The sequence below is a fragment of the Ursus americanus genome, chromosome 5 (assembly GCF_024610735.1).
Source record: "Ursus americanus isolate L20-20 chromosome 5, mUrsAme1.1.p, whole genome shotgun sequence".
Taxonomy (NCBI): domain Eukaryota; kingdom Metazoa; phylum Chordata; class Mammalia; order Carnivora; family Ursidae; genus Ursus; species Ursus americanus.
Window position 1 is genome coordinate 291,718 of NC_142131.1, and position 26,310 is coordinate 318,027.

Sequence of the window (26,310 nt, forward strand, 5' to 3'; positions counted from 1 at the left end):
AGGTAAAAGCTGGTTTGGTTCTCCTTCCTCCTTCCTGCTGAGGTTGAGAATCAGGTAACCCACAGCAGCAATTAGTCTCACCCTTGCTGAATAACCGAGGGAAAGCCCTTAGAGTGAGGGGCTTTGCTCTCTCCCCTGATGTGACCACTGAAATTAGGTCCCGCTGCTCACGCGTGAGTTTTCTCCCTGTTACCTTTACAGTGACCATGTAACCCGGCTTGCCTGTACGACACCTAATTTAATAGCACCCATTGGAGACGAGGCATTTCCTTTTTATATGATCACACTAATTACAGGGAAGGAACGAGTTTCTGCCAAAGGATCTTACCTTGTGCCCCTTTCTTTCTGTCGCCACAGCTCCACTTGGCAGCCCTGGCATCACTCAAGGGAGATGTAGTGGAGCTGAATAAACGTCTGCAGCAAACGGAGCGGGAACGAGACCTTCTGGAAAAGAAATTAGCCAAGGCACAGGTAAGGGATCTGGAGAGTTTTTTGTTTTTTGTTTAACTTTTGTATTTTTTATTTTAAGATAAAACGTAGATTGAGGAATCCCGGCAAATCAAGTTACGGGGTAATGAGCACATAGTCTCCTAGCACTGTCCAGGTCGGGAAGTAGAACTTGCCAGCCATTCCAGAAGTCCCTCCTTATGTCCCGTCCCAGTCGCACCCTCCCTCCCACCAAGGTGACCATCACTGTGATTTTTTATAGTCCTGTTTCCTGTCTCTTTACACGCTATCCCTGAAGTTTAGATGTCCCTAGGCAGTGGAGTTTAGTCTTGCTCATTGAAAAACTATGGGTTTCCTTTTGATTCTCTTAATTTACAGGGTTTGCTTCTATTCTTTGTTTGCTTTTTAATTAATCTGTTAGAAACCTGCCCTTTGACCTGTGGAGTTGCCTACAGTCTGGATGTTGCTGATTATACACTCCCCGTACAACTCACCCACGCTCCTCCATCCCCTTTAGTTCCTGTAAAACGGCGGGTGGACCAAGAAGCTCAATCAATTTCATGTCTGGTTCCTTTGGCAAGACTGTAGAGGGTATCTGTTGTCTCACCGGGAGGCACGTCACGTCTGGTTGTCTCATTTTCTGTGATGTTAGCGGCTGTTGGCACTCAATGCCTATGTCCATTGATTCATTGAATTATTAGGACTTATAAATGATGATATTTCAGTTCTACCGTTTCTCATTAATTAGAATGCTTTTATAGAGACATCTCCCGTCATCTGTGATTTGTTGAAACATGGTTTGTAGAGGAAAAGCAGAACTCTTCATCTTTCTATTAACATTTTTCAAGAAAATGACCTATGGTCCCCTGAAATTGCCCAACAATTTTTAAAAATATTATGAAATTATAGATTTAAACATATTTGGGTTTTCATTCCACTGTAACTATGCTCTTTACAGAAACTCATATTATCTTTGGCTGATATGAACCTCTTCAAGTTGGCTTCTGAGTCTTTTGACATAAGCCTAGTAGTTAGTCCAGACTCAACTAGTACATTTTTTGCCCCAAATCTGGTAGTAACCATTCTCTGAGCAACTCTTAAGTTCTCTCAGCAGACAGTAGTATCTTAAGACCACAGCCTGGGTGCTAAGAGTGCTTATGGCTTCTAGGTTGGTCATTGTTTTCAGACTTCTTTTATAGACAGAGCCAAGATATTCTTTATTTCCTTATTTATCTGCATATGCATGCACATATAACTTTTAAGATAAAATACCTTAGGAGTTCATACTAATAGCCCCAATTTAAATTCAGACTACAGTATACTTTTTTACCTAGCTTCTTCTATATTTTATCTGTATCTCCTTTCTTTCACACTAAGAGTCCTGGTTCTTATTGCTACAGAGGATGATTGAATTAGAATATTCCATAATTACTTAACTTGCTTCATTCCATATTATGTATAGTCTCAGAATAATATTACTACTGCCATAACAGACACGGTTCCTGAGAAGGATGTAAGTTTTTGTTGCTGTTGCATTATGCTCTCTTCACTCCCCCAGTTTTTTGCAGTTGTCGTGTCTCCACCCGCCTGACCATCTGGCCATTGCCACTCACGCTCTCCCCTTCTCGTCCTCATTTAGACTTCTTTAAGTAACTATATAGTTAGTGTTCGCCATGGTCCTTATGTCAGTGTTCCTCCTTTTATTTGTTCGTTTGTTGCCTGAAGCTGATTTTCTAGTAGATTCTCAGGAAGGGCTCAGAATCCTCTGCACCACGCTCTTGCTTGTTATTAACTGTATGTCTTCTTTGCCCCTCATACTTGAAAGACATTTCCGCTGGATAGAAAACCCTTGGCCTATCTTTACTTGAGAACATTTCCTTATTCTCTTTTGGTGTAGAGTGTTGCTCTCAACGTCTGAGAATACAGCTTTCTTTGCCTCACAGGACACTTAACTCTGATAGCATGTTTTTTCTTTATTTTTTTTTAAGTCTAATAATTTTACTAGAGTAACTTTTTAAAAAAGATTTTATTTTTAAGTAATTTCTACACCCAGTGTGGGGCTGAAACTCATAACCCCGAGATCCAAGATTCACACGCTCCACCGACCGAGCCAGCCAGGCGCCCCTACTAGGGTAACTCTTAATCTTAATCTGGTTTGATATGCTCAGGTTTGCTGTGTTTTCTTTTGATTATTTCTTTTAATCCTTTAATTTCAGGGAAGTTTTAAAAAATTACAGTGTTTAATATTAGTTCTCTTGCTTTGATTTTCTTCTTCAAGGATGCTTATTATTTGTATGTTAGATCTTTTTTGCCTATTTTCAGTGTTTCGCTATCCACATCCTGTCTCTCCCTTTTTACTTGGTTTTTCCTGTTTGTTACTCATCTTCTGTTTCTTTCGGGGTATTATTTGTTGCGTTTATTTCTTCCCATGTGCCTTCTAGTTTAGTTTGTATTCCTGAAATGCATTTTTATTTTATTTCTAAATTTTTCCTGTGTTCTGTTACCATATGAGTTTTCTAATTCTGCATTATGTTCTTTCATGTCTATGTCATTTTATTTCCTTAAAGTCTTTTAGCTTATTTTGAAATAGTAGGCCTTGTTTGGGCTTTTTGGGGGAGTGGGATGTACCATTTTGGGGCATGCTTTCATGGTATATAGGGATATATTCTCTTTTTCCTTCCTTCTTATAACTTTGTATGGAATTTGACCTCAGTACTTCTCCATTTTTCATTTTTATATGAAAAATAGTTTCCCAGAACTTTTAGGAGGCAGGGTTTAAGATGGCTTCATAAGTTCATAAAGCTTAGTCTTCTCTTGTTTTCATTTCGTCAAAAATATGACAGCCTGCTTTCTGACACTTCCTGGCTCTGTTCCCTTCCCCTACTTCTATCTGGATCTATCCCTTCCTTTGTCTCTGTTACTCCATCCTGTTCCATCCTGATCCCACTGTCAGCAGTTTTTCCTGCTGGAAGCAAGTCCTGGGGCCAATCTTGAGTGTTCTCAGGGACCAGCTGCTTTCGCTCTCTCAGGTCTTACTGTGGGCCCCTTCCTCATTTACTCTCAGCTCAGGCAGAAACCCTCCCAGTGCTAGCCACTCTTTTCCAGTTGGCCCTCCTCACTTTCCTGTGTGTACTGACTGTTGATGTTGGGGTTTTCCAGTTCTCAAGTCCACCAGCCTTGCTGCTTCCCTCTGCTTCTGCCCACTCAGACACCCTTTTGGGCTTGTGGATGGTGTGGGTTTGTCCTTACTTGCTTGTATTTTGTTGTTCAAGAGGATACCTTGTCTCCAGGCATTTGTTTCTGCTGTATAAGGTGCTCTGTTTTTATGTGGGATTTCAGAGAGCTCTCAAAACCAGGCTGCCACAGTCCTCGGTCCGGATGACCTGTGGAAAGTTGTGAAAACTCATGTCTCATAATTGTAGATTGTTTGAGTAGGGAGGAAAGACCCTTTATACTTGAGATCATCTACTTCCACATTTGTCAGGCATCCCAGAGCGGTCAACTTGCTTACCCAAGTTCAAATGACTAGCTTAGCACCAGCTCCAAGACAAGGTCCCCAGTGTTCTTTCCTCATGTAGGATGTTATACAGACAAAAACTTAGTTTTTGCTTAGATGAAAACTTACAGTATTTTCCTTCTGATTATAAAAGTAATAAAAATGTGATAGGAAAAGCTGGAAAGACAGCAATAAGGTATTTCAGTAGTGGGCTGCAGTGAATTAAAACATTTTTAATGCTTTTTGTTTGTTTCATGAGGCTTTTTGTTTTTTTTTTAAGGAAGTGGTTATTTTTGTATTAAAGAAAAATATAAAATAGTGTTAGGTGACTGTTTTCTAATTTACAATCATCAAAGGCAAGCATTGTTAATAGTTCTTATCAGTGAGAATTTTTTTTTTTTTTTTAAAGATTTTGTTTATTTGAGAGACAGATAGTGAGAGAGAGCAGGAGCCCGGAGAAGCGGGAGAAGCAGGCTCCCCGCTGAGCAGGGAGCCCAATGCGGGGCTCCATCCCAGGACCCTGGGATCATGACCTGAGCCAAAGGCAGTCACTTAATGGACTGAGCCACCCAGGTGCCCCTGTGAGAATTTTTTTAAGAGAAAGAAATTGTGAAAGCTCTTAACTGGAAGTTGGCATGTACTGTAGTCTTGGATTTTTAAAAGATGACCAGGTGGGTATTTATTAAAATTTAAGCCTACAAAGACAGAGAAACTTGTGCAGAAGATGGTAGAGGATAATGGAAAACTTTTTCTGTGCTAAGTAAAGGATTGAGTTAGTTCCCTTTTAACTTATGGTCAAGACATTCTTATGTAATAATTTTTGGTGGCTCTTTACATCATAGTGCCATTAATTGACTCTATCCTGTTTGTATTCTTACACAAAAATACTTAAAAATTACTCTCTGTTCCTTTCAATGGAGATGCCTTTCCAATTCAGATACTGGGACCCAGGAAAGAGAACATAAAAAAAGGTCAGACTCACCAGTCTCATACCTTTTATAAAGATGAGATTTATGCAAGAAAAAATAAGAACAATGAAATGGCAGTGCCATGCTTCCTGTGTGAGTGATTCATGTTTGAGGCTTGACCAGATTGTGGAAGAGCAAGTTCGTGCATAAATTTATGTTCTGTGGCTTTAGTAAGGTTTACCAGCTCTCTAAATATTATGGAGCTATGATTAAACTAAAATGTAAATGGTGGCTGTATTCATCAGAAAAAAATCAAAAAGAGCTTCAACATCTGTTGAGTAATTATTGATGGTGACGCTGAAACTAGTTGAATTAAAAAAAGGTTCATTATACATGGTCATAAGGTCAGCCTGCCAAGAGAGTTTTAAGAATAGTGATGGGAAGGGAAAAGCTGAGTAAAGGAGCCGAGGTCAGGTGTGATGGGGAAGGTAAAGTGCTTCTGTGTTCATTTTCTATTGCTGTGTAATAAGTTACCACAAAATTACTGGCTTCACACACATTTCTTAGCTCACAGCTTCTGTGCGTCAGGAGCTCAGGTATGGCTGAACTGGGTTCTCCGTATGTTTGCAATCAAGGTGTTGGCCAGAGCTGAATGCTCATCTGAAGGCTCAACTAGGGAAGAGTCCACTCACCCATGTCCTTGGCAGAATTTATTTCTTTGTGGTTGTAGGATTCATGACAGTTGGCTTTTTCAAAGCCGTCAATGCAAAGCAAGATTCTAGAGCAAGTTTGCTAAGACAGAATCTTACATAATGTCGTGCGAGCACCATCCCATCACCTTTGTCACATTGTATTAGTTAGAAGCCAGTCACAGGTTGCACCCAGGCTCAGTGAGAGGGTATCACACAATGGGGATACAGGGATCACTGGGGGCATTTTGGAGGCTGTTCACAGCTTCCCGGGGGATTTGATTAACAGCACCACTGTTAGCGGATGCCAGTGGTGATAGTCACACCACTTCTTTAGCTCTCTTTTGTGCCAGGCAGTGTGCCGAGCATTCTGCTTGCTTTATCTCAGGGAGTTCTCATAATGACCTCTGGCGCAGGTACTATTAACATTGCTGTTTTACAAGTGAAGAAATAAAGGGTTAGGAAATTTGAGTATCTTGCCTGAGATTATGTGGCTGCAAATACCAAGAGTTAGAATTTGAATCCAGGTTTTGTGGGGATCCACAGCTGTACTAATCCTGTATTGTCTTGTAGGCTGCCCAGGCTGCCCTTAGCATCCAGAGGGGTTCTGGAAGTGGGTGGGGCATGATGCACGGGTCCGTTTGGTTTAAACCTCCCTACCATCCCCATCAAACAGGTGCACAGACACATGCATACATTTGCACCAACATTAAACAGCCTTGTGGGGAACAGCCTTGTGGGAAACTGGCAGAGATTCTATACAGTACTGGTTCGATGCTTTCAGCATTTTGCTCTTTATTTAGTTCCAGCAATTTTAAATTGCTGCATTTTTTAAGGGCTATAGAATGATATATCTCAAACAAGCTTATGAATCCCTTTGAAATCAGTCAGTGGTAATACAGAACACTTTCTAAGCTCTCTATCTTTAGATAGCAGATCTTCTGAATTTCCTACCTCATGGCTTTTAGGAAGAAAACATAAATAGTTTTCACTAAAGGTAATGGAGAGAGCACTTTCTTGGTGCTTTCTTGTTGTATGAGATACTTCAAGGTACAGTTTGGATGTATTTGTCAGGAATGTCCTCCATTCCTTTCTTACTTGTTTCTAGTTTTCTTTGGTAAATTGCACTAGCTGTTTTGCTCATCAAGGGCATTTCCATTTGTGCTGGGCCTCTTTGTTTAGTTGGCCTGGTTCCTCCCATCTTCCCCATGGGAGAACCTGGGCAAGGACTTAGAATGAGGATGGAAATACCCTGAGTACTATTACTGAGACCAATCCAGTGTGACCCTGAGAAAGTAGCATGACTTCTTCGCATATTTTAAAAGGGAGTGATGCTGACCCCCTTCACCAGGATGGTTGAGAGGGTTAAGAGATTAATGATGGCATTGCATTTTTCAAGAATGCTCTTAGGTTTGACAGCTGAGACTAATGTGATGATTAAAGATCAGTGGCCTCTGTGGAGTAAGATAAAACCCAGTGAAGAACATTAACAAAACCATAAAGCTCCTTAGCATCACCACATTGCACAGGGTTTTTCCAACAAGGGCTCAGGTTCTCAGACCAGTCTGTCTCAAGGCTGACTCATGGCTTTATCCCAGGATTGCACCAATAGCAAAGATATTCTTGGTGGTTGGAATGATACGGATTGTTTTTATTAAACATTTTTGCATATAGGCAATTTCACCAATTTATGTGGCTAGACCTATGTATTTATATAGATTTTAAAGTTGCTTCCTCATCATGATAGGGGGACTGAAACCTAGGGAAAATGCTCAGAGTATATATTAAGTGCCAGATGAAATTCAGGAAAAAAAACAAAATTTCATCATATCTGATCCCAGTCTTTTTTTCTTTGCCTTTCACACCGACCATTGTAGTTGCAGGAGAAATCCTAGTGATTCTGACCTCCAAAAACTCATGGCAGGCAAGAGGCTGCAACCACAGGCTTGCTTCCTTTGCTATAATGTGGTATCTGAAAAACTGAATATAGGCTGGGAGGAGGGAGAGCCCTGGATGCAATCCCCTACGATAATAGGAAAAAAGTGGCAGCATGTTGTTTGAGACCATTTCTTATTTTGTTCAACTGAAATTATATGGGGTATTTCTGTATGGCGAGGAGAAGAAAATCATCCCTCACTTGTAAGTTTTGCTGGAAGAAGCTGCCATTCCTCCCTGTTAAGAAAGTTGTCGCTGAATAATTGACTTTGGCAGCTAAAGCTGGCTTGATGGGAACTGGAGGGACCGAGAATTCCCCATCTTATAACCCCTCGTGTCTACTTTTCTATTTCGGTGCTCCAGGGGGTTGAGGAGAGAGTTGTCTGGGTTTTCTACCTCCATTTGATATTAGAAGGCATACTGTTTGTGTTTCCAGGAGTTCACTGGGTCAGGGAAGGAGACCAAGGAGGGTGACTCTGCTGCCTCTGGAGATCTTTAGGCAAATGGTACGGGGACAAGCCTGCAGGTCAAGGAGCTGGGAGGGAGTGGTGGGGTGGGGGGCGAGAGGGAGGCGGGGGGGGGGGGGAGGGATCGTGGCTACAACAGCGCCTATCTACCCTTTGATGGTGTAAACATGGATCAGATGGTTTTTCAGAGGGTTCTGCTTGTTGCCTAGGATATAACAAATCAGTCACTTTACGTTTTGTTTTCATCTGTAAAATGGTCGTATTGTCAGAATGTGCAGTGATAAATAACCCCAAAGCCACCTCAGTGGCTTAACATATCAAAAAATTATTTCTTGTTTCTTGCTAAGAGCTCAGTAGGGCTGGCAGGAAACTGTCCTGCATTGTCCTCCACCAGCCTCCTAAGCTGGTGGGCTTCTACTGTCTGCAACACTGCCAGCAGTCATGGCCAGGGACGGGAATGTAGCTCTTAAAGGCTTCTAGGCACAAGTGATACAAATTCATTTGTACCTCATTGGCTAAAACAAGTCATGTGGCCATATCTGCTTCAAGAGGGAAAGAAAGTATTATCCTGCCATGTGCATGGATGGAGGTGAACCAGAGTCTTCATGAATATCCCTGTTGGCTACCAGGGGTGCTGATGCTTACGGGGTGCACGCCCCACGTGGTGGTCCTGGCAGAGCCCCGTGTACATACTGGAGAGAAATGAACGCCATTGGAAAAAGGGTTTTGTTAATGACTTACGAAAAAAGTGGACATCTATCATCTTTTAATGTATATAAAGTACTTCAACTTGTAACTTAAAAATCAAAAAATGGGGCACCTGGGTGGCTCAGTCATTAAGCATCTGCCTTTGGCTCAGGGCGTGATCCTGGCGTTCTGGGATCGAGCCCCACATCAGGCTCCTCCACTATGAGCCTGCTTCTTCCTCTCCCACTCCCCCTGCTTGTGTTCCCTCTCTCGCTGGCTGTCTCTATCTCTGTTGAATAAATAAATAAAATCTTTAAAAAAAAAATCAAAAAATGTGTGCAGACATTAAGGAGTAATCATAGAAGTCCTACTCCTTTTTCCTGTTTAGTTGTCATTGTATTACTGTCTCGGTTGAGGCTTTACTGGGATACCTGCCGAGCTTGACCTAGCCTGTGCCCCTGTGCAGCGGAATACCTAAAACCACCGACCCTCCCAGGCTAAACAAGGCTCTCACGGGTCATGAAAACTCAGGGGGGTGAGAGGCATGGGTCAGTCACGAGAGCAGAGTGTGCTCATAAGATCGGGCGTGACTTGAACAGACCAGTCCGGCCCGTGTGGGAGCTTGCCAGCTCAGGAACGTGCCGTCACGCGCAGCATGGCTTTGTCTGTCCCGGGGGCCGTCACTCATCTTCCCCTTTTCCTGCACTCAAGTGCCCCTTCCCTGGGGTTGGTCTTGCGCAGTTCAGTGGGAGCTGCTGAACAAGGGTGTTCTGCTGGGTTCTTGGGCTTGTGCAGGTGATGACTTGTCTTCTCCTGCCCCATTGCTCCACCTCGTCCTGCCCCGCAGCACGGAGATCAGGGCTTCAACCTATCTTTGGATACGACGAGTGTGCAGAGGATGGGTGAAGTGTGTTTAATGTGATACCTCGAGGGGATGTTGAATTGTTCAGATGAGGCTTGGGCAGTGTCTTCTCAAGCCATCCAGTCACCTTGAGGCTGGGCGTTTTGATAATTCTTTCCCAGTGTTCTCTTTTCACTGTGTAAACAATCTCCAGGGTACCGGTCTATCATTTCTCCTTGGCCCACCCTCCATTTCTGTCCACGTTTCTTATTCTCCAGCAGAGAATTCCACCTGGAAGCTGTGACTGCGGTTCCCTTCAGAGGACATGTCATAGTGACCCCCACCGTGTGGCATTCAGCCCGGTATCTTAAATGTTATGGAAAATCAAGATATATCTATTATTTTTAGGAAGAATTAAATTATAGAGGCTTTCCACTATTTTAAGAAACCACACTTATGGAAAAAGTATAGGAACATAAACCATATATCTTTGCCTTCAGCTCAGATTTTTTTTCTCCGATATATTCTTGTTGCTGCTCCCAAATGAACCCCTAGTTCCAAATATACATTATGAGTCTTTTGTCTCCTTTTAGCTACAAGTGCTGTTCTGTCTGAATCATCAGGCTTCCTGTTGTCTCTTGTTCATACTCATACCCTCCAGGCAGACTTCCCAGTTACAAGCAGGGGCGAAGATGGTACAGTACCAGAGAGCATGCTCTTGTTATCTGGGCATCGGCCATCTGCTCTGCCGGCAACCTGGGCACCCCCCTCCCCACCCAAATCTTACCTGTTAGGCAGCTCACAACAGTCACCAGGGAGGCCCAGAGGGCTCTTGGTGATTATCAGTAGATCGTGTGCCTTTTTCTTGTATGAATCTTTGCACATCTTCATTTTTAAGTGAATTTTGCAATTTCTGGTCTGCCCTGGTGGTGGTGGTGGGCTCTTGACCTCTAAAGACTGTGAAGGAGGAGCTGTAAGTGGGGAACTAAAGGAGAGTGAGGGGCACCTGGCTGGCTCAGTCTGTTAAGCATCCACCTTTGGCTTGTCGTGATCCTGGCACCCTGGAAATGAGCCCCACCCCTGGGCTTCCGGCTCAGTGGGGAGTCTGCTTCTCCCGCTGCCCCTCCCCCTGCTGGTGCTCGTTCCATCGTGTGCCTCCTCTCTCTCTCTCTCTCTCAAATAAATAAAAATCTTGAAAAAAAGATGAAGGAGAGTGAGAGCTGTTCAGTTTGTAAAGGGAAGCATTTCACAGTGATTTTTTTTTTTAAGTAAAGATTTTATTTGTCGGAGAGAGAGGGAGAGAGCACAAGCAGGAGGAGCCGCAGGCAGAGGGAGAGGCAGGCTTTGTGCTGAGCAGGGAGCCCGAGGTGGGACTCTGTCCCAGGACCCTGGGATCATGACCTGAGCCGAAGGCAGACACTTACTGACTGAGCCACCCGGGCGCCCCGTTTCACAGTGATTTGTAGCCCTAGAGAGCTGAGTATGGAAAACCAAAGGGGAGGAGCACGCAAGATGACCGTGCAATAGGAGTTATCTCATAAACGAGATCCAGGTCAGGCTGGGTATTATCTTGTAATTTTTTTTTTTTTAAGATTTTGTTTATTTATTCGACAGAGATAGAGACAGCCAGCGAGAGAGGGAACACAAGCAGGGGGAGTGGGAGAGGAAGAAGCAGGCTCCTAGCGGAGGAGCCTGATGTGGGGCTCGATCCCACAACGCTGGGATCACGCCCTGAGCTGAAGGCAGATGCTCAACCGCTGTGCCACCCAGGCGCCCCTATCTTGTAATTATTTTAAGACCTAAAACTGGTGGTTTTCATAAGAGTGCCAGCTACACTGACACGTACGTACTGTGCGTGCGCACACACACACACACGCACACACTTACACACACACACACACTTACACAATTTGAAGGTGGAAATAAAGATTAACAGCAAAAGCTCCTAGATATTTTGCAGGGATGGAGAGAAACTGTATTCCGCTGTGAGTATGTTCCAGAGAAATATGAACCTTTTTCATTTATTGACAGATATTGTCTCTGACACACTGTCATTTTGTGGACTTCTGTTGTTCCTTATAAAATATGGTAGGTCATGGATGAAAAGGCATAACTTCATGGAAAGAGTATTTGTGGCTTCTTAGGGTTTTGATCTGTTTAGGACAGCTTCCCTGTGGGCGTGACTTTATCCTTGCCTCAGTTTCCAGGTACTTCTTGTGTGTTTGACCTTGAGGTAATTTGATGTTGCCGGTTGTCCCTGAGAACAGAAGTTCACATCACTGTTTCTCTGACAGTAGCCATCTCACAAAGATCTGTGATACAGCTTCCACAACCTCGTTGTCTCCAATCTTGTTCCTGGAGCTCTGAGCAGCCCCTACATTAATACTGATAAGGTGGTTTGTAGGTGTGGTCTCAGCCGAGATATATACCACCATATTTAGCAGACTTATTTGCTGCGTACTTCTGTTTCAGGATGGAGTTGGGCTTGTAGTGTTCTGCTTATCTTTGAAGGCATTTGTCCCTGCCCTGTGGCTTCTGGGTTACCCCATGGAAGGCAACAGATTTAGGGAGGGAAGAGGACATTGAACTTGGTGGGTGAGAAGTCTACCCTCGCCCGTCTGCCACCGGCCCTGAAAGTGCAAAGCTGGCAAGTACATATGGCTCTTGGCATTAGGAAAGCCTCACTGAAACAAAATTAAAATTCCTCTGCTGGACAGGAAATTAATCAGGGCTGAATGCAGTAGACAGGGACAGAAGCTAGCTTCCTTGTTCCATCACTGATGAGTGTTTTATTGTTATGCAAACGAGATTAAATGCACAGGGACTGGTGGGGCGTTGAGGAGGGGCCGAGAAGTGAAGGAGATGAACAGGTTCCTTAGCATCTAAACTCAAGCTACAAAAATGTTTTTAAAGCGTCTGCTGCCTGTTAGACCATCAGATGCCGAGCAAGGGAAGCGCCTCAGCTTCTTCTGTCATTGTTTCTGCAAAGCAGTCTCCTTGACAGGGGGATATATTGCAGGTGATTCGTTCCATAACGCTACTAGGTCGACCACAGTGAAGCACGCCGTTTGCCAGGTGTTAGGGCTAAATCATGAAAACACCCAGCTCCTGCCTTCCCAGAGTTCCTAGTCTGGTAGAAAAGGAAATTGGAAGGAATGAGACCTGCAGCTAACCAGCCAGATAAGAAATGTTGCCATACCATTTAGGATTATTTGGTTGAAAAGTGGCTGAAACATACCCCAGCAATGCCAACAAAAAAGGGAATGAATTAAAAATAAATAAACTTTTCATTAAAAGACAAAGGAATGCATCGGTACAAGGAAAACTGAACAGTGACAAGGGAACATGGGGGAAAGCTCGGGGGTCTAGGTGTCAGGCCCCTCAGTCAAGTGAGTGACCTCCATGCAATCTTACGTCCATTCGCTCAAGATTCGTATTCCCAAAAGAAGGTATCTGATGGATCCAGCTCGGGCCACTTGCCTACTTCCTGGCGAGGGAAAAGCGAGAGACTTAGATAATGCCACAGAGATTGTCAGTAATGGCAGACGCACTTCCCCCCAAAGACAGAACGAATGCTACAAAGGCAAAGACTTTGTCCATGGCGGCAGGGGAGGGGCGCATTATAAAATTTAACTGTCGTTGTGGCTTCGGGGATTCCTGGCTGATGCGCGTGCTGTGTTTATTCGGAGCATGGCCGACGTTGAGGTTGTGGTGCTTTGAGACCGTAAAATTGAGCGTCACCCCTCCATAGGTGTGTCCACTCATTGGCACTTCTGTCTTGTTCTCTTGAACCCAGTGTGAGCAGTCCCACCTCATGAGAGAACATGAGGATGTCCAGGAGCGAACGACGCTTCGGTACGAGGAGCGCATCACGGAACTCCACAGCATCATTGCTGAGCTCAATAAGAAGATAGACCGCTTGCAAGGCACCACCATCAGGTAGTGAGCTCCCAGCGGCTCCTTTCTCTCTGCCCCTCTGGGCTCTGACCTGGCTCTTGGAGCTGAAGTCCTCCCGATGAATAAGAATGATGTTTTATTTGCAGCTAAGACTTACAGTTATTAACAACGCTCTTTACCATGTTAACCATGCCCTTTCCCCTCCACTATTCTGTTCTCATCTTGATCACCATGAGGGCTCCCCTGGAAGGTAGCCGGGCTGGGAGCTGTAATCCTCAGCTTGCTGATGAGAGTGTGGAAGCAGAAGTGGGTGAAATGATTGGTGAGCGAGTTCTGAAGGGTGCCCGTCCGTCTCCCAGTGTCCCTACCACCTCTCGAATCCACCAGGTCTGCTCTCGATGTGCGAGCTGTGTGCCTCCCCTGGGAATTTTGAGAGACCTATGAGTGTGGCTTAGGACTAAGCAGTACGTCTGCTTCGAGATAATCTAACATCTTGAGCTCACCCGAAGTTGACTTACCAACATCGATGTGGCCTCTTACAAACTCCTAGGGTAGGGAACAAGATCGGATATATGATTTTACTGGCAAAAAGTCTGGGGCTTAAAAATATTAAGGGATTCCTTTGAAGTTTCAGTTAGCAGAGGCCAGAGGTGGAGTTAGAACCCACAGTCTCTCTGCTTTTACTTAATATTCTTTCCATGACAGTGACTCGGGGGCCCTGCTTTCCTTGTCAATCAGTTAACCCCTAAGGCTCTTGCGTGCAGCATGTAATTGGTGTGTCTGCCCTGCTGTTCCGAGGAGGGGTTTGCTTTGAGTGACTTAGCCGGGGACGAGAACTTTGATCTTCCTGCCTGTCCTGGGGGAGCAGCCCTGAGGAAAGCAAATGGTTGTCACCCACCTTTATGGAGAAAGAGGGCTTCGTTCACTGAATGTTTGTCCAGCCGCGATCAGGGCCGTCGTAGAGGCAACTGCTTTGAACTCTCCCTCCAGAAGTCCCGGTTAGAAGACTGTCCGGGCACATTTGCTCCAAGTCTGAGAGAGGAGTGACAGGGCTATTTGATGAGGGTCCTGATGGGCCTCTGGTTTTCTGGGGAAAATCATGGGGAACTTAGCACTGAACTGGAGCCACACGGTAAATTCCATACTCCAGTTTAGACCCTCAAGGCCTTTAAATTGTATCCCGGTCTTCAAGTGATTGTAGGTTAGAAACGCATGAGCAGAGAAGAATTTTCAGACCAGAGAAATGATTATAGCAGATTTAAAGGAGGCTGACAGAGTACATTGGCAAATTTGTAATTTCCATTAAAACATGTTGCACTTTGAAGCACTTGAGAAGGTGAGGGCAAATGGGCTCAGTGAGTTGTGGAAAAAAAAGCACCACACGTCACCTGGAAAACTCAGTTTCGGGATGTTTAAATTGAATATAATGGCCAAACTGCTTCATGTTAAAATACAGTGAGCTTCTTGACCATAAACATTTATTGGTGCCTTTTATTTAAAGGGATATCGTTTCAGTGCAGATGTCACATTAAATTCTGCCAGTTTCCACTATGTAAACGAGCTGCCCCCTCCTTGAGGGGACTCCCCGCAGGCCTTGCAGACATGTGGGCCAGGAAGACAAGGCTCTTCTGGTCCCCTGACCTCCTCAGCTAAGGCATGTCTCCTGCCCCCAGCACTCCAGGGATTGGTTTGCCCTCAGGTCCTGAGATGCTGTGCTAGACTGAGTGCGGTGGAAGCCAGACACCTTGGAGGAACTCCAACAGCCCTCGCAAATCTAAGGGGTGCAGAATGGATTGTCACACTAGTCCGATACAATGCTGGTACCTTATAGACTTTCTTGTCACTTTTGTTTGGGCCTGAGTTAGGAATTTATTGAAAGTGCTGGAAAATAATTAGTACGGTAATAGTTTATCATAGTAAGCTATGATATAGCCATATGTAAGCAATACTAAATTGCTTAAGTAAAAAAAAAAAAAAAAGCCTCATAGCTTTAAACTTTCATCTCAAGTCACAGTCAGAATGGGGGCCTTCTGTGGCTGCCCTAGAGGACACTCCTCCCATCTCCTGTAGCCACAGGGCTAACACAGCCAAGAATAAGACACTGCAGGTGGCTAATTCCAACATAAGCTGAATTCACAGCCACATCAGATCTCTAAGGTAAAGATGAAGCATTGATAGGAAAAGAAGAAATGGTGAGAATTTGAATCGAGACACCTGGTAGGTTTCAGTGAATCAGAAAACCTAGAGCCTACAAACTCCGGTCCTACAGAAGTACTCCGCCTCCCTGTCCGATAAAGCTAGTCTGTCTTTGCTTGCAGACTCTGTAGCAATCTGATCCCAGGTGAGGGGTGCCGGGTATACATACTTAGGGCTAGGTCCCTCAGGAATAAAGATTGCTAATTATTTCACTCCGTGAAGAACTCTAACCAGCTAAGGTGCTGGCCAAACACTAAGAAAACAGGGATTTCCTAGTGGAAGAAGGAAGTTAGAAACATCAACTCTAGTCTTATGGCCAGTTGCAGGAAGGACGGCTAGACTGTGCATATTTTCGTGCTTAGTTGTGTGTATATTCAATTTATTTTATCCTCTTAATTTCTCCTATTATACAAGGTGAGCTGGTATTGGTGAAACTTATCTGGTGGTTAGATTAGATGGTATCTACGAGGACTTGCCACTGAACTAGAAGAGAAGTGGGTGCCTGACGGTGGCTACCATACTGATGGGATTCAGGGTCTCCCACTTTGGTGAGAAGGTGAATCCATTCACATTTGAATGAGGGATGGTTACAGAAGCTTGGTGTCATTGCTATTGCAATCTGGAAATTTCAGCGTGTGAGAGAGGCTGTGTATGGTTGTCGGGTAGCCAAAGAGGGTGGCCGATGACATGTTATCTAGCACCTGGTTCCATTCCCACCCCTTCTCTCTACTCTCCCCAGAATCAAAGAGGCTGGACCTTGGGACTACTTCCCAGATTGCCTTAATAGCTGGGTTCCGGAGACAGTTTTGGTTCTGCCAGTGAGGTGCCTTTGAGTGGGTTGGAAAGCGGAAGGGAGGTGGGAGCCATCGTTCCTCAGGCCATGATGGTGGCAGCTGTTTCAGAGGCTTTCGTGGGCATGAGGTCCTGCACCTCAGAGCCGGGAGCTGTGGGCAGGTGTGAAGGCAGTGGCAGTTCACTGACCTTTGAGGAGGGATCCACCGCTGGGATGGCAAATCTGACCGCTCCCGGTGGCCTCCACCCACACTTCTCTGGTCCTTCCACCAGTTACGCAAGCGTGGGACTGCCTAACTTAAATCTCTTCTACTTGCACCACCCAGTGTAGTTCATGTTCCTCACTGAACCCTGCCTAATGCACCCTAAATCCCATCTCCCAGGAATACACACTGAACATTTTGTATGTGTATTCATGAATATTTTAAATAAATTGGATCATGTAGCAAACAATGTTTTGTAATATATGCTTTTTCACTTAACTATGTTATGAGTGGCTTCTTTTAATGCTCATCTGACTTGGGGAGATTATATAATGGGATGGGGAAAATGGAAAAATACATCAGTAGCGCACTTTGAAATGGGGGAGTGGATTTCTCAGCAAATTAAACATGAGCTCTTTTGTTTACTGAGGAGATTTTTTTTTTTTTAAGATTTTATTTATTTATTTGAGAGAGTGAGAGCGAGAGAGCAAGAGAGGGGGCGGGCAGAGGCAGAGGAAGAAGCTGGCTCCCTGTAGGACTCGATCCCACCACCCTGAGATCATGAACTGAGCTGAAGGCAGACACTTAACTGACTGAGCCACCCAGGCGCCCCTGAAAATCACTAATGACTTCTTAACTGAAAAATCCAGGGACCTTTTCTTGTTTCTGCTCCTTTTCTGCAGGATTTGCTTCCAAATCTTCCTTCCTGGTGTGTTTTTCGTGAACTTCTAGGACCCTGTATCTTTTCTTCTGTTCCTAAGATTCGCCTTCAGCCTTGGCTCTTACCCTGGGCTCTCCCCTCCCCTTTCACCTCGAATGGCTGCAGCCCTACAGCACTGACCCCTCCTCTCTGATACCTCCCTCTGCATTGGCACTTCCCCCTTCTCCTTTGTCTGCACAATGCGAATTTGGCAACAAAGATAATATGCAAATCCCGTCTACTCTAATGTAGTCCAGCCTCTAAAAACTCATACCTGTGCCACGAGCCTGACCTTTCCATTTGCCCAGTTATTCACCAAAAGATTCGTAGATGAGTCTGTCTTCCTTTGTGCTAGAGGGAAAAATAAGAGGTGGAATTGCAGCAAGAATTGGGACTTAACACTGATTTCCTGCTTTAGAGCCTCTAGGAGAATCGAAAGGAATCCATTTCCTCGTTGTATCTAAAAAATCTTTGTTCTTTAAAAGAATGATGGCATTTCAGGGCAAATCTGCCTTTACTTGTCAGGAAGAGTGTAGTTCAACAAAACCCCACCAGGTCAGGTAGGCTGGGTTAGCCGGACATAGTTGACTGACAGGTGCCAAGGCAGGCAGGTGTCCACCTGGGTCTTGTCCCCAGATCAATCCAGTGTCAAGGCATGAATGTGCATGCCAACATAGAATAGACATGGGGGTTGCTAAAGCAGTAATATTTGTATCAAATATTACTGATTCCATAGTACTTCAGCTTCAGGTCTGGAAAGTGGGGAAAAGAATTAGCCCTTCATTGACTCTTCCCTTTTCAGATAAGATCATTTCACCCCTAGCCTGTAATAAGAAGGAATCTTTAAAAATCATCGTCAGCAGCAACCACCAGATCTCCTTAGATCACTATATTTGTTGTTTCATTGGTCCTAAATTTAGGAAAGAGGCTGTATTGCTCACTAGTTGCAGAATCTTGGGTAAATCGCTTAGCCTCTTGAAGCTTCAGTCGTCTTATTTGTAAATTAAAAGTATTGATCCTGGCTTTGATGAACCCTAAGATCTCTGCCGGTCTCACCTACTTATATAGGTGGTGGGTACAGTCTACTGCCTGCGTCCTTGGGAGCGTTTTCTTTTTGTTTTGTCAGTTAAGCTCCTAGCACACATGAATCATTGTCTAAGAGCAACTTGGAAGCACTTCACAAATGCTCCTAGGTGAATGAAGGTACATTTAGAATCCTGTGAGGTGAGTCTTTATCTTCCAAAGAGAAACACCTGAGCACTTTGTAATTCTGTAGAAACTACGACAGTAGGGGATAATTACCAACATGTATCAGTCGATCAAGCTTGCTTCTGGGTTGTTTGTTTTGTTTTGTTTGGCTTAAAATGATCACTTCTTGGATCTTTTCTTCCTTCTCAGCTCCAGCAATAGCAGCTGGTGTTCTTTGGGGAGATCCTTTTCCCCCCGAAGAAATAAGTTACCATTTGCTAAGAGTTACTGTATACACCGCAGAAGGAAGCAAGCAATGAAGTCACTTTGAGACGCTGATGCTGTGGTGTTAGCTAGACATTTTTACCAGCCAGGTGATTCCTGCTGCACAGAGCAGCCTGGAAAACACACCTCATGTTCTTGCTTTTGTAAAACTGCTGGGACTGATAGAGGCTTTTGCCTTCTCGTTCCATTGCTCTGGATGAACCAGAGCTCCCGAATAACAGAGTAGAGAGAAAGCGCCGAGCACCAGTCCTCTACCTACAGTGCAATCACAGACCGGCCGGCCGCTTACAAAAGGCCCTGAGAGAATTGGCTTTTGTTTTTTCTCAGTCCCAGATTCCAGCCTCTTTTTAGGAATGATGCCAGTGTTGATGTTCAGGAGATGATAGGGATGTGCAACTGTATGGATTTTTTAACCAAAGTCAATGGGAGAAACAAAAGGGTTACACATGCTGTAATATGTGGGTTCAGTTTAACCATTTTTCTACCTCCTTCTTCGTGGTACAGAACCCTGCCTGATCTCACAAGGTTGCTTTCTGCCTCTCGTTACTATTTACTTGATTTGCATGAGCTGTTTCTATGCCGTAAGGAGGAATCTTAACCAGGAATTATGTGTGCCCAGCTCTGCCCTTCCCTTTGGAGTCAAGAACACAGACCTTCGGCACTTCCCCCCACTTGTTTTCTGTGTTTCCATATGAGAGCTTGGCAACACTTCATCCCCTGAATTCCTAGACTTCATCATTTTAATTTTGATTCTCCTGTCTAACTCTAATGACTTGCCTCCTCCGATACAGTAAGTTCACCTTCTGATCAAAATGGCTTGAGTGCCCCTCTAGCCTCACGGTTTCCATTGGGCACCCCATGTGGTTTCAGCAATACCGACCACTTATCCCTCTCCGTTCCTGTTCTCATTCACATTCAGAGGCTTCTCTGCAGCACTGCTCCATCTAGAAAGTCTTCCCTGACTACTTCTCTCCTGCAGCCCCAGTCGCTCTTCCTGTGTCCACACAGCATGCTTCTTGGGTTAGAATTAGCTGTGAACACGTTTGACTCCTGGAAGACAGCATCCATCTGGTCTTTGCTTTCCTGTTCTTAATTTGGTGCTCGAATACACTGACCATGGATCCTTAGTTTGCGTTTCATGGCCCTGAAAGTCTTTTGCCCAAGATGACCTTTCCAGTGTAGTGTGATTGTCCTTCAGGCTGTGCCCTGACCTCAGTGAGGAATGGCCCCTGCAATCAACAGTCTCCTTTTCCAGGGCGCCTGGGTAGCGCAGTCGTTAAGTGTCTGCCTTCGGCTCAGGGCATGATCCTGATGTTCTGGGATCGAGCCCCACATCAGGCTCCTCCGCTATGAGCCTGCTTCTTCCTCTCCCACTCCCCCTGCTTGTGTTCCCTCTCTCACTGGCTGTCTCTGTCAAATAAATAAATAAAAAACCTTAAAAAAAAAAAAAAAACAGTCTCCTTTTCCTAGCCCTTCCCCGTTCACTGCTGTATAAAGTTCATCCTAATAATCCCTAGAAGTAATTCCTTACAAGGCACGAGATTTGGCAGGCCCTATGTGTTTTGGAACCTGCCAAGCCAGGAGGGTTTAAGGTGGCTATTAACGATTTTGCAAATGCCATTTATACCAGAGATATAGCAGCATTTATCTGGCTTTCTTGGCTATAAAACAGTCTCAGCCAAGCTGAAGCTGATTACATTGGCCATGTAACAAAGGTAATTTATTCATCATACACAAAACCTCCCGTTAACTAAAATCAGATTTTTAAGTGCTGATTGAAGGGAGAGCTGGTGTACCAGGGCACAATTACCCTCTAGATCAAAAAGGCTACTCTTAAGGTACTTTATAATTGTTTCATTCCTAAACCTAATTATTGTTAGCTTTGCTGCTGTCTAATAATTAACTTATTCATAGAACATTAACCTATATATTTTTTTGCCTTTACCACTCCCATTCTAATTCATATTTTGCATGTCTGGGGGCTTAATATCTGTTAAAAGTCTCCCCAGATTTCCGGATAGCTTTTATTAAAAACACCTTATAAAGGAGGGACTCAGCTGAATTCCTTCCCTGGGAGGATGTTGATTTCTTGAGAGAATGAGGAACTCTGGAGAGTTCTTCACATTCTCTAATTTATAGTTGTGTCTCCCCAGCTTAAAGTGCCACTTGCCTCTTCCCCCAGTTCCAGTAGTCACCTCATTACCATCTTGGTCTACCGCAAACCCAAGGCTGTAGACTCTCTGCGCCCTGGTGTCCACAGCTTCAAGTGAATGCCAAGCCAAGAGGACTTCTCTTCCTGGCTTTCTTCACAGACGTCCATGGGCTTTGCAGCCTCAATTAAATCCCCTGACAGTTTTCTCTTCTGGCTCACTTGCAAGATAAATACTTCGCAGCGGGCTGATTTCGCCCTCTCCGTGTCCGTGTCCAGTGTGTGTGTAGTGATGGCAGTGGTGTTAGGAAGAGGTATGTATGCGCTTTGAAAGACATACTACAATCGTAAGCTTCCTTCACTTGCCCGTAGCTAATTCAGGGACCAAAGGTTGAGGGATTGTGAAGGGCTGAGAAGGCGCGGGGGTGTGCGCGCAGATGCAGCATGGCAGCATTTAAGTGTTGACTTCCTGTTACAGGTGCTGACTGATGGAAACAGACCACTGAGTGGTGTGTACTCACCCACTGTGTCCATTTTTCTCCTCTCCCCGACATCTTTTCCTACCCCCTAACTCCACTGACTTGCTTTAGGGAAAGTAAGTGTGGTATTTACCAGACACACCTCTCAAAGCATCCAGGTTGATGTGCACAGGTGAGGGGCTGGTTTTCTGATAGCTCCAGCCCCAACAGCTCCTTATATCCTCTTCCAAGGAGAAAGACCCCCAGTGGGACCCTCCAGGTGATAGGATGTGACATTCCTGTGTACCAGACTCCTGCTTATTTTGCTCACTGTAGCCTCAGTACTCAGACCAGTTCTCTGGTCTTGGGTTGTTTTTCCCATCAGAATTTGACGAGGTGAAGAAATCTAATTTCTTCAGAAACTCTTAAAAGCAAAAAAGTTTCTAGTAGGCTGTTAGGTGGATTTTGTTCAGTATATGGGCATGTATGTGGACATAGGAGCAACCTTTCAGGTTCACCCGTGGACTGTAGAGGTGACTGAATATTCATTTGGCCTGGAAAGAGTCCTAGTCCATATGGCTGAGGAGAGTTGGAGGGGGAGTAGATCTGTTTTCTCTCCGAATGTCTTTCTTGTCCTTAGAAGTCATGTTCTCTAGGAATTTGTCTTCTGTCTGTCAGTGGTGGCTGACTCTCCTTTTGTCTCAGGGAGGAAGATGAGTACTCAGAACTGCGATCAGAACTCAGCCAGAGTCAACATGAGGTCAACGAAGACTCTCGAAGCATGGACCAAGACCAGACCTCTGTCTCCATCCCTGAAAACCAGTCCACCATGGTCACGGCTGACATGGGTGAGTCTGCCTACCACTGCACGAAGCCAGAGTTTGGTTTCTGGATTGTAATGGTAATCTTAGAAATATGAGGCAGCCTGAATTAAAATTTAATTAGTCAAGGAGTTTGGTGAGTAGATGAAAACACAGCCATTTGAGTCCCGTACGTGCTACTCTGTTGAAACTAAAGAGGTGAATGAGCTTTCTGCCCTGATGTTTGTGATTCAAGCACAGATTACTTCTATGTGAAAATTCTGGAGATAGGGAACCAGCTGAAAAGTCTGTTGTAGTGTTCCAAGTTACAGTAAAGTCTGAGCTATGATGGCAGGAATGGGAAGGATGGAATGGGTGGCAACACATTGTGGTGGAAGAACCAACAGGCTTTAGCAGCGGTTGGGTAAGAAGGAATCCAAAATGACTCTAACCTGTTGATCCTGAGTGACTAAGAGAATGATCATAGTTCTTAGTAAGAATGTTCGGTTGAGCAATGAGTTGGGAAATAAATGTATTGTTTGAGGTTGTAGAGAAATGTCCATCTGGGAATACTTGGTTCGGTGTTTTAAAACCGCAGGTCATGACCTGTTAGTGGGTCTTGAGATTAAATGAAAAATATTTTTTAAGTGAAATCAAATAGGAAAAAAATAAAATGACAGTATTACTTCATGAAACTTCTTTGTTGAGTATGTGTGTGTGAAGTAAGTAAAATGAAATGTTTCTGCTGCGGGCTGCAGTCAACCCACAAAATGTTGCAAAACCACTGGTCTACTTGGAGATACTTACCTGGATCTTTGGAGAGATTAGGGTTGAGGATAAAGGCTTTGAAGTTATGAGGTAAGGAGATCTCTGTGGTCAAAAGAGTGTGGAGTCAGAAGAGGGAGGAGCACCATATCTTAGGAAATGTTCAAATGTAGGGAAGGTAGAAGAAGGGCTAGGAGAAGGAGGCATAAACATAATGTAGATTTCTTAGAACCTAAAATTTCTTTGGGGAGAGAGACTTGAATATGGTACACTGTTATATTAATTATGAAAGTGCTGTAACATTAAGGAGCATAGCACCATGAGAGTTTATCAAAGGGATTTGATTCCGTTTGAGATTCTAGAAGAGCTGCTTCTAGGAAGTGATAGCTGAGAGCTGGAGAGTAAATAGGAATTAACCAGTTAAAGGAGGAGGTGCATTCAGGGGAGGGTGGGAGAGTGGATGCGTTCAAGGAGATGAAAAGAGGTCATTGTGGATGGAGGGCCCAGAGGTGTGAGATGGAGAGGTAGGCGGAAACCATAGCATGCAAGATCTCATAGACCGTGGTAGAGAGTTTGACCTTTGGTCGAAGATGCACAAGAAACCACTGAAAGATTTGAGTAGTGGGGGAAGGGGATGCAATGATCAAGTTTGCATTTTGAATCAGTCATTCTATAGTAACGAGAATCGGTGGATCAAGAACAAATGGGGGCGGCAGCTAGGAAACCATTGCTGAAGTCTCGGTGGGTACGATTATTGCTGGGGGTGGTGGTAGTTAAGATCTAGAAAGATACAACGTTCGCAAGATCTGCTGAAGGATTAGAAACGGGAGAAGGAAGTATTTATGAGGAGATGTTCTCTGAGTGTCTAGATCGCACAATGGGTGACGACGCTGCCAAGTGCCAACACAGGAGCATAGGACCAAGGGCCGGGGGTTTTGCTTCGAGTTTTGCTTTGTTTACTTGAAGGAAGTGGGAGTGCAGGGCGAAGTGCCTGTGTTTTGTTTGGGCGTAAGTTTGAGGTGTCTCGAGGTGTCTGGGTAGAGATGCTTCAGAAGGCAGCAGGTAGCCATGAGAAGCCAACAGGAGAGGTCTGGGCGGAAGGAAAGCAGTTAGGAGACACTGGGTTATGCGCAGACAGTTATCAAAGCAGGGGGAGGCCACGGTAGAGCGAGGAGTGCAGAGAACTGGGGCCTAAGCCTTAGGGGCCACCAGCCAAGGAGGAGACCCAGCAGAGCTCCTGGCTGGGGCGCGTCCCCCCTCACTTTAGTCTCGGTGTAAATGCACTTCCTCTGAAAGCATCTCACGGGCACCAGCCCGCACCTTCCTGTGCTGGTTCTATCACGACCCGTTCGTGATGTATTTCTAGTTCTTTACTTGACTGACTATTCCGTTAACCTCCACTGGGCAGAAGTATGTATATCTACTAGCAGATTTCCAGAGCCCACCACTGGGCCGGGCGCAGAGCGTGTGTTCAGGGATGTTTGCGGGGATGAACAAGTGAAGCGGTCAGCGAGTCCCTCAAGCAGTCGGCTGCCCACAGCTGTGGAGGAAAGGAGGGGAGCCGCGTCCGGGAAGTCAGTGGGGCAGAGAAAGCTCTAGAACGGAAGGGGTCAGCAGGAGGGCTGGGTGCCGAGGCCCGCAAAGGCGTGGACAGCTGTATACTGATACCGATGTGATGCTGATAGAAATGGAGTGAGGAGTGGGGGCACCTCCTGGGTCCTCAGGCTCTCGGCTTCAGGCTGAAACGCCTCTCTGAAACTCACCTGAACCCTATCCAGGCCTTGAGTTAGAACACACGCAAGCTCCGGGGACCATCCCAGCTGTGTGCCCATGTCCCCCGTGCTGCTATACCAGCATCACAGTCTCTAGCCCCAGGGGCCCCAGGCTGTGGCCTCTGCCTTCCGGCCTCGGGAGTGGGGCAGGTGTAGACAGCCAGGATGTTTCCATTCAGGCAGAGAGATAGGCTTACGCTGACCCCTCCGTTCATGTCTCTGAATGTGTATTTTATGAAATAAGTGCCCCACGCTCCAATAAAGTTTCTCAGTCAAGTAAGGCTGGGAAGTGGAGGGATAAACCTACTCAGTGGGCCGGGCGTCTTTACGGCGGGCCTTCTCGGAGCTCCTGCAGAGCGCTCCGTAGCTCCGGCTGTCTACCCAGGAGCTGGCGTGCCTGTCTGTGCTGCGAGCTGCCTGCATTTTCCCAGACGATGGATCTCAAATCCTTTCTTCCCATCCTTTTCCCCACTGTAAATATGTGTTCATTATAGCCAGTGGTAGTTTCTCTGCCTACGAGACTGCGCTCCTGGGGGGAGGAGACCCCATCTGCCCAATGTCAGTGTGTGTCCTCTGCCCAAGAGGAGGCCCTGATTCACTTATTCAGCAACTCACTGCATGCCGGGTGAGGGACTGGGGGCGTGAGACACCGGATCTGCCCTCGGATCGCTGTCCTCGCTCGCTCCCATCTCGCACACCGAGAGTGACGTCCCGACTCCTGACCTCGGACTGTAGGCCCCCACAGAACTGGGTGTCCCCCGCCTCGGGCCGCGCTGGCTTCTGTGCTGCCCCTCACACCTGACCAGCTTGTCTTGCTCTGCTCCTTCTTCCCGGAGCGGTCCTTCCCTGAGCCGACCCTCGGTTCCCCGACTGTCAGAGGCCCGGGTGGGCCTCACTGCCAGGCACTCTCTGGCTTCAGTTCTCCCCACAGCACTCGGCGGTTCCTGCTGATACGCTGCACGCGCCTTTCTTTTATGGTGTATCACTACTGCTGACCAGGCTCTCACGCGAGAATCCAGAATGCAGGCACCACGAGGGCAGGGACGTCCGCTGTCCCGTCTGCCAGTTATAACAGTGCCCACACAGGAGGCACCCAGGGACTGCGTAGCAGCGAATGCCGTCCTGGAGCTCACGGTTCTCTGGAGGATGCAGACGAGCAAACGGGAATGACCCACAGCGAGGTAAGGCCCACGACAGGAGATGGACAGTGGCTCCTGGCCGCACCCCAGAGGCAGGAGCCACAGCGAAGGCATCCGTGAGGTCGCATCTAGCAGAAAGCGGAGGGCCGGGCGGGAGCGAGGCAGGTAAAGAGCAGCGGCAGGGGAGAGCATGGGAGGCAGAGGGCCTGCACCTGCCGGGTCCCTGAGGAAGGCAGGCGTGGGGACTGCGAGGACGAGGTGCATGGAGGCTGCTGCGGAGCGCGGGCCCCGGGTGTGTTCGTTGGAGCTGGACGTCTGCCTCTCCTTACTCCTTTGCCATTTTCCAATTAAACTGCTTCAATAGGGGAAAAGCTTCCATATACAAACACCATTATAGGAAATCGTTAAAAAGCAGCCGTTTCATTATGGATGCTATATTTGCAAGCCTGCGTTAGCAACCCCGAGGTTTTCTTGAGCTGGGTTTTATATGCAGAGT

At 45.8% G+C, this 26,310-nt stretch overlaps 1 protein-coding gene across 3 annotated transcripts in view; it reads left to right on the forward strand.

The window, feature by feature from the left end:
• MCC (MCC regulator of Wnt signaling pathway) overlaps window positions 1–26,310 on the forward strand; it is a 375,394-nt gene that overhangs the window by 268,197 nt on the left and 80,887 nt on the right. For all 3 annotated transcript variants that reach the window (XM_087861917.1, XM_045777293.2, XM_045777291.2), the window contains 3 exons: window positions 358–471; window positions 13,267–13,409; window positions 22,044–22,186. In XM_087861917.1, coding sequence (XP_087718043.1) covers window positions 358–471; window positions 13,267–13,409; window positions 22,044–22,186 — 400 coding nt within the window. The remainder of the gene's footprint in view (window positions 1–357; window positions 472–13,266; window positions 13,410–22,043; window positions 22,187–26,310) is intronic.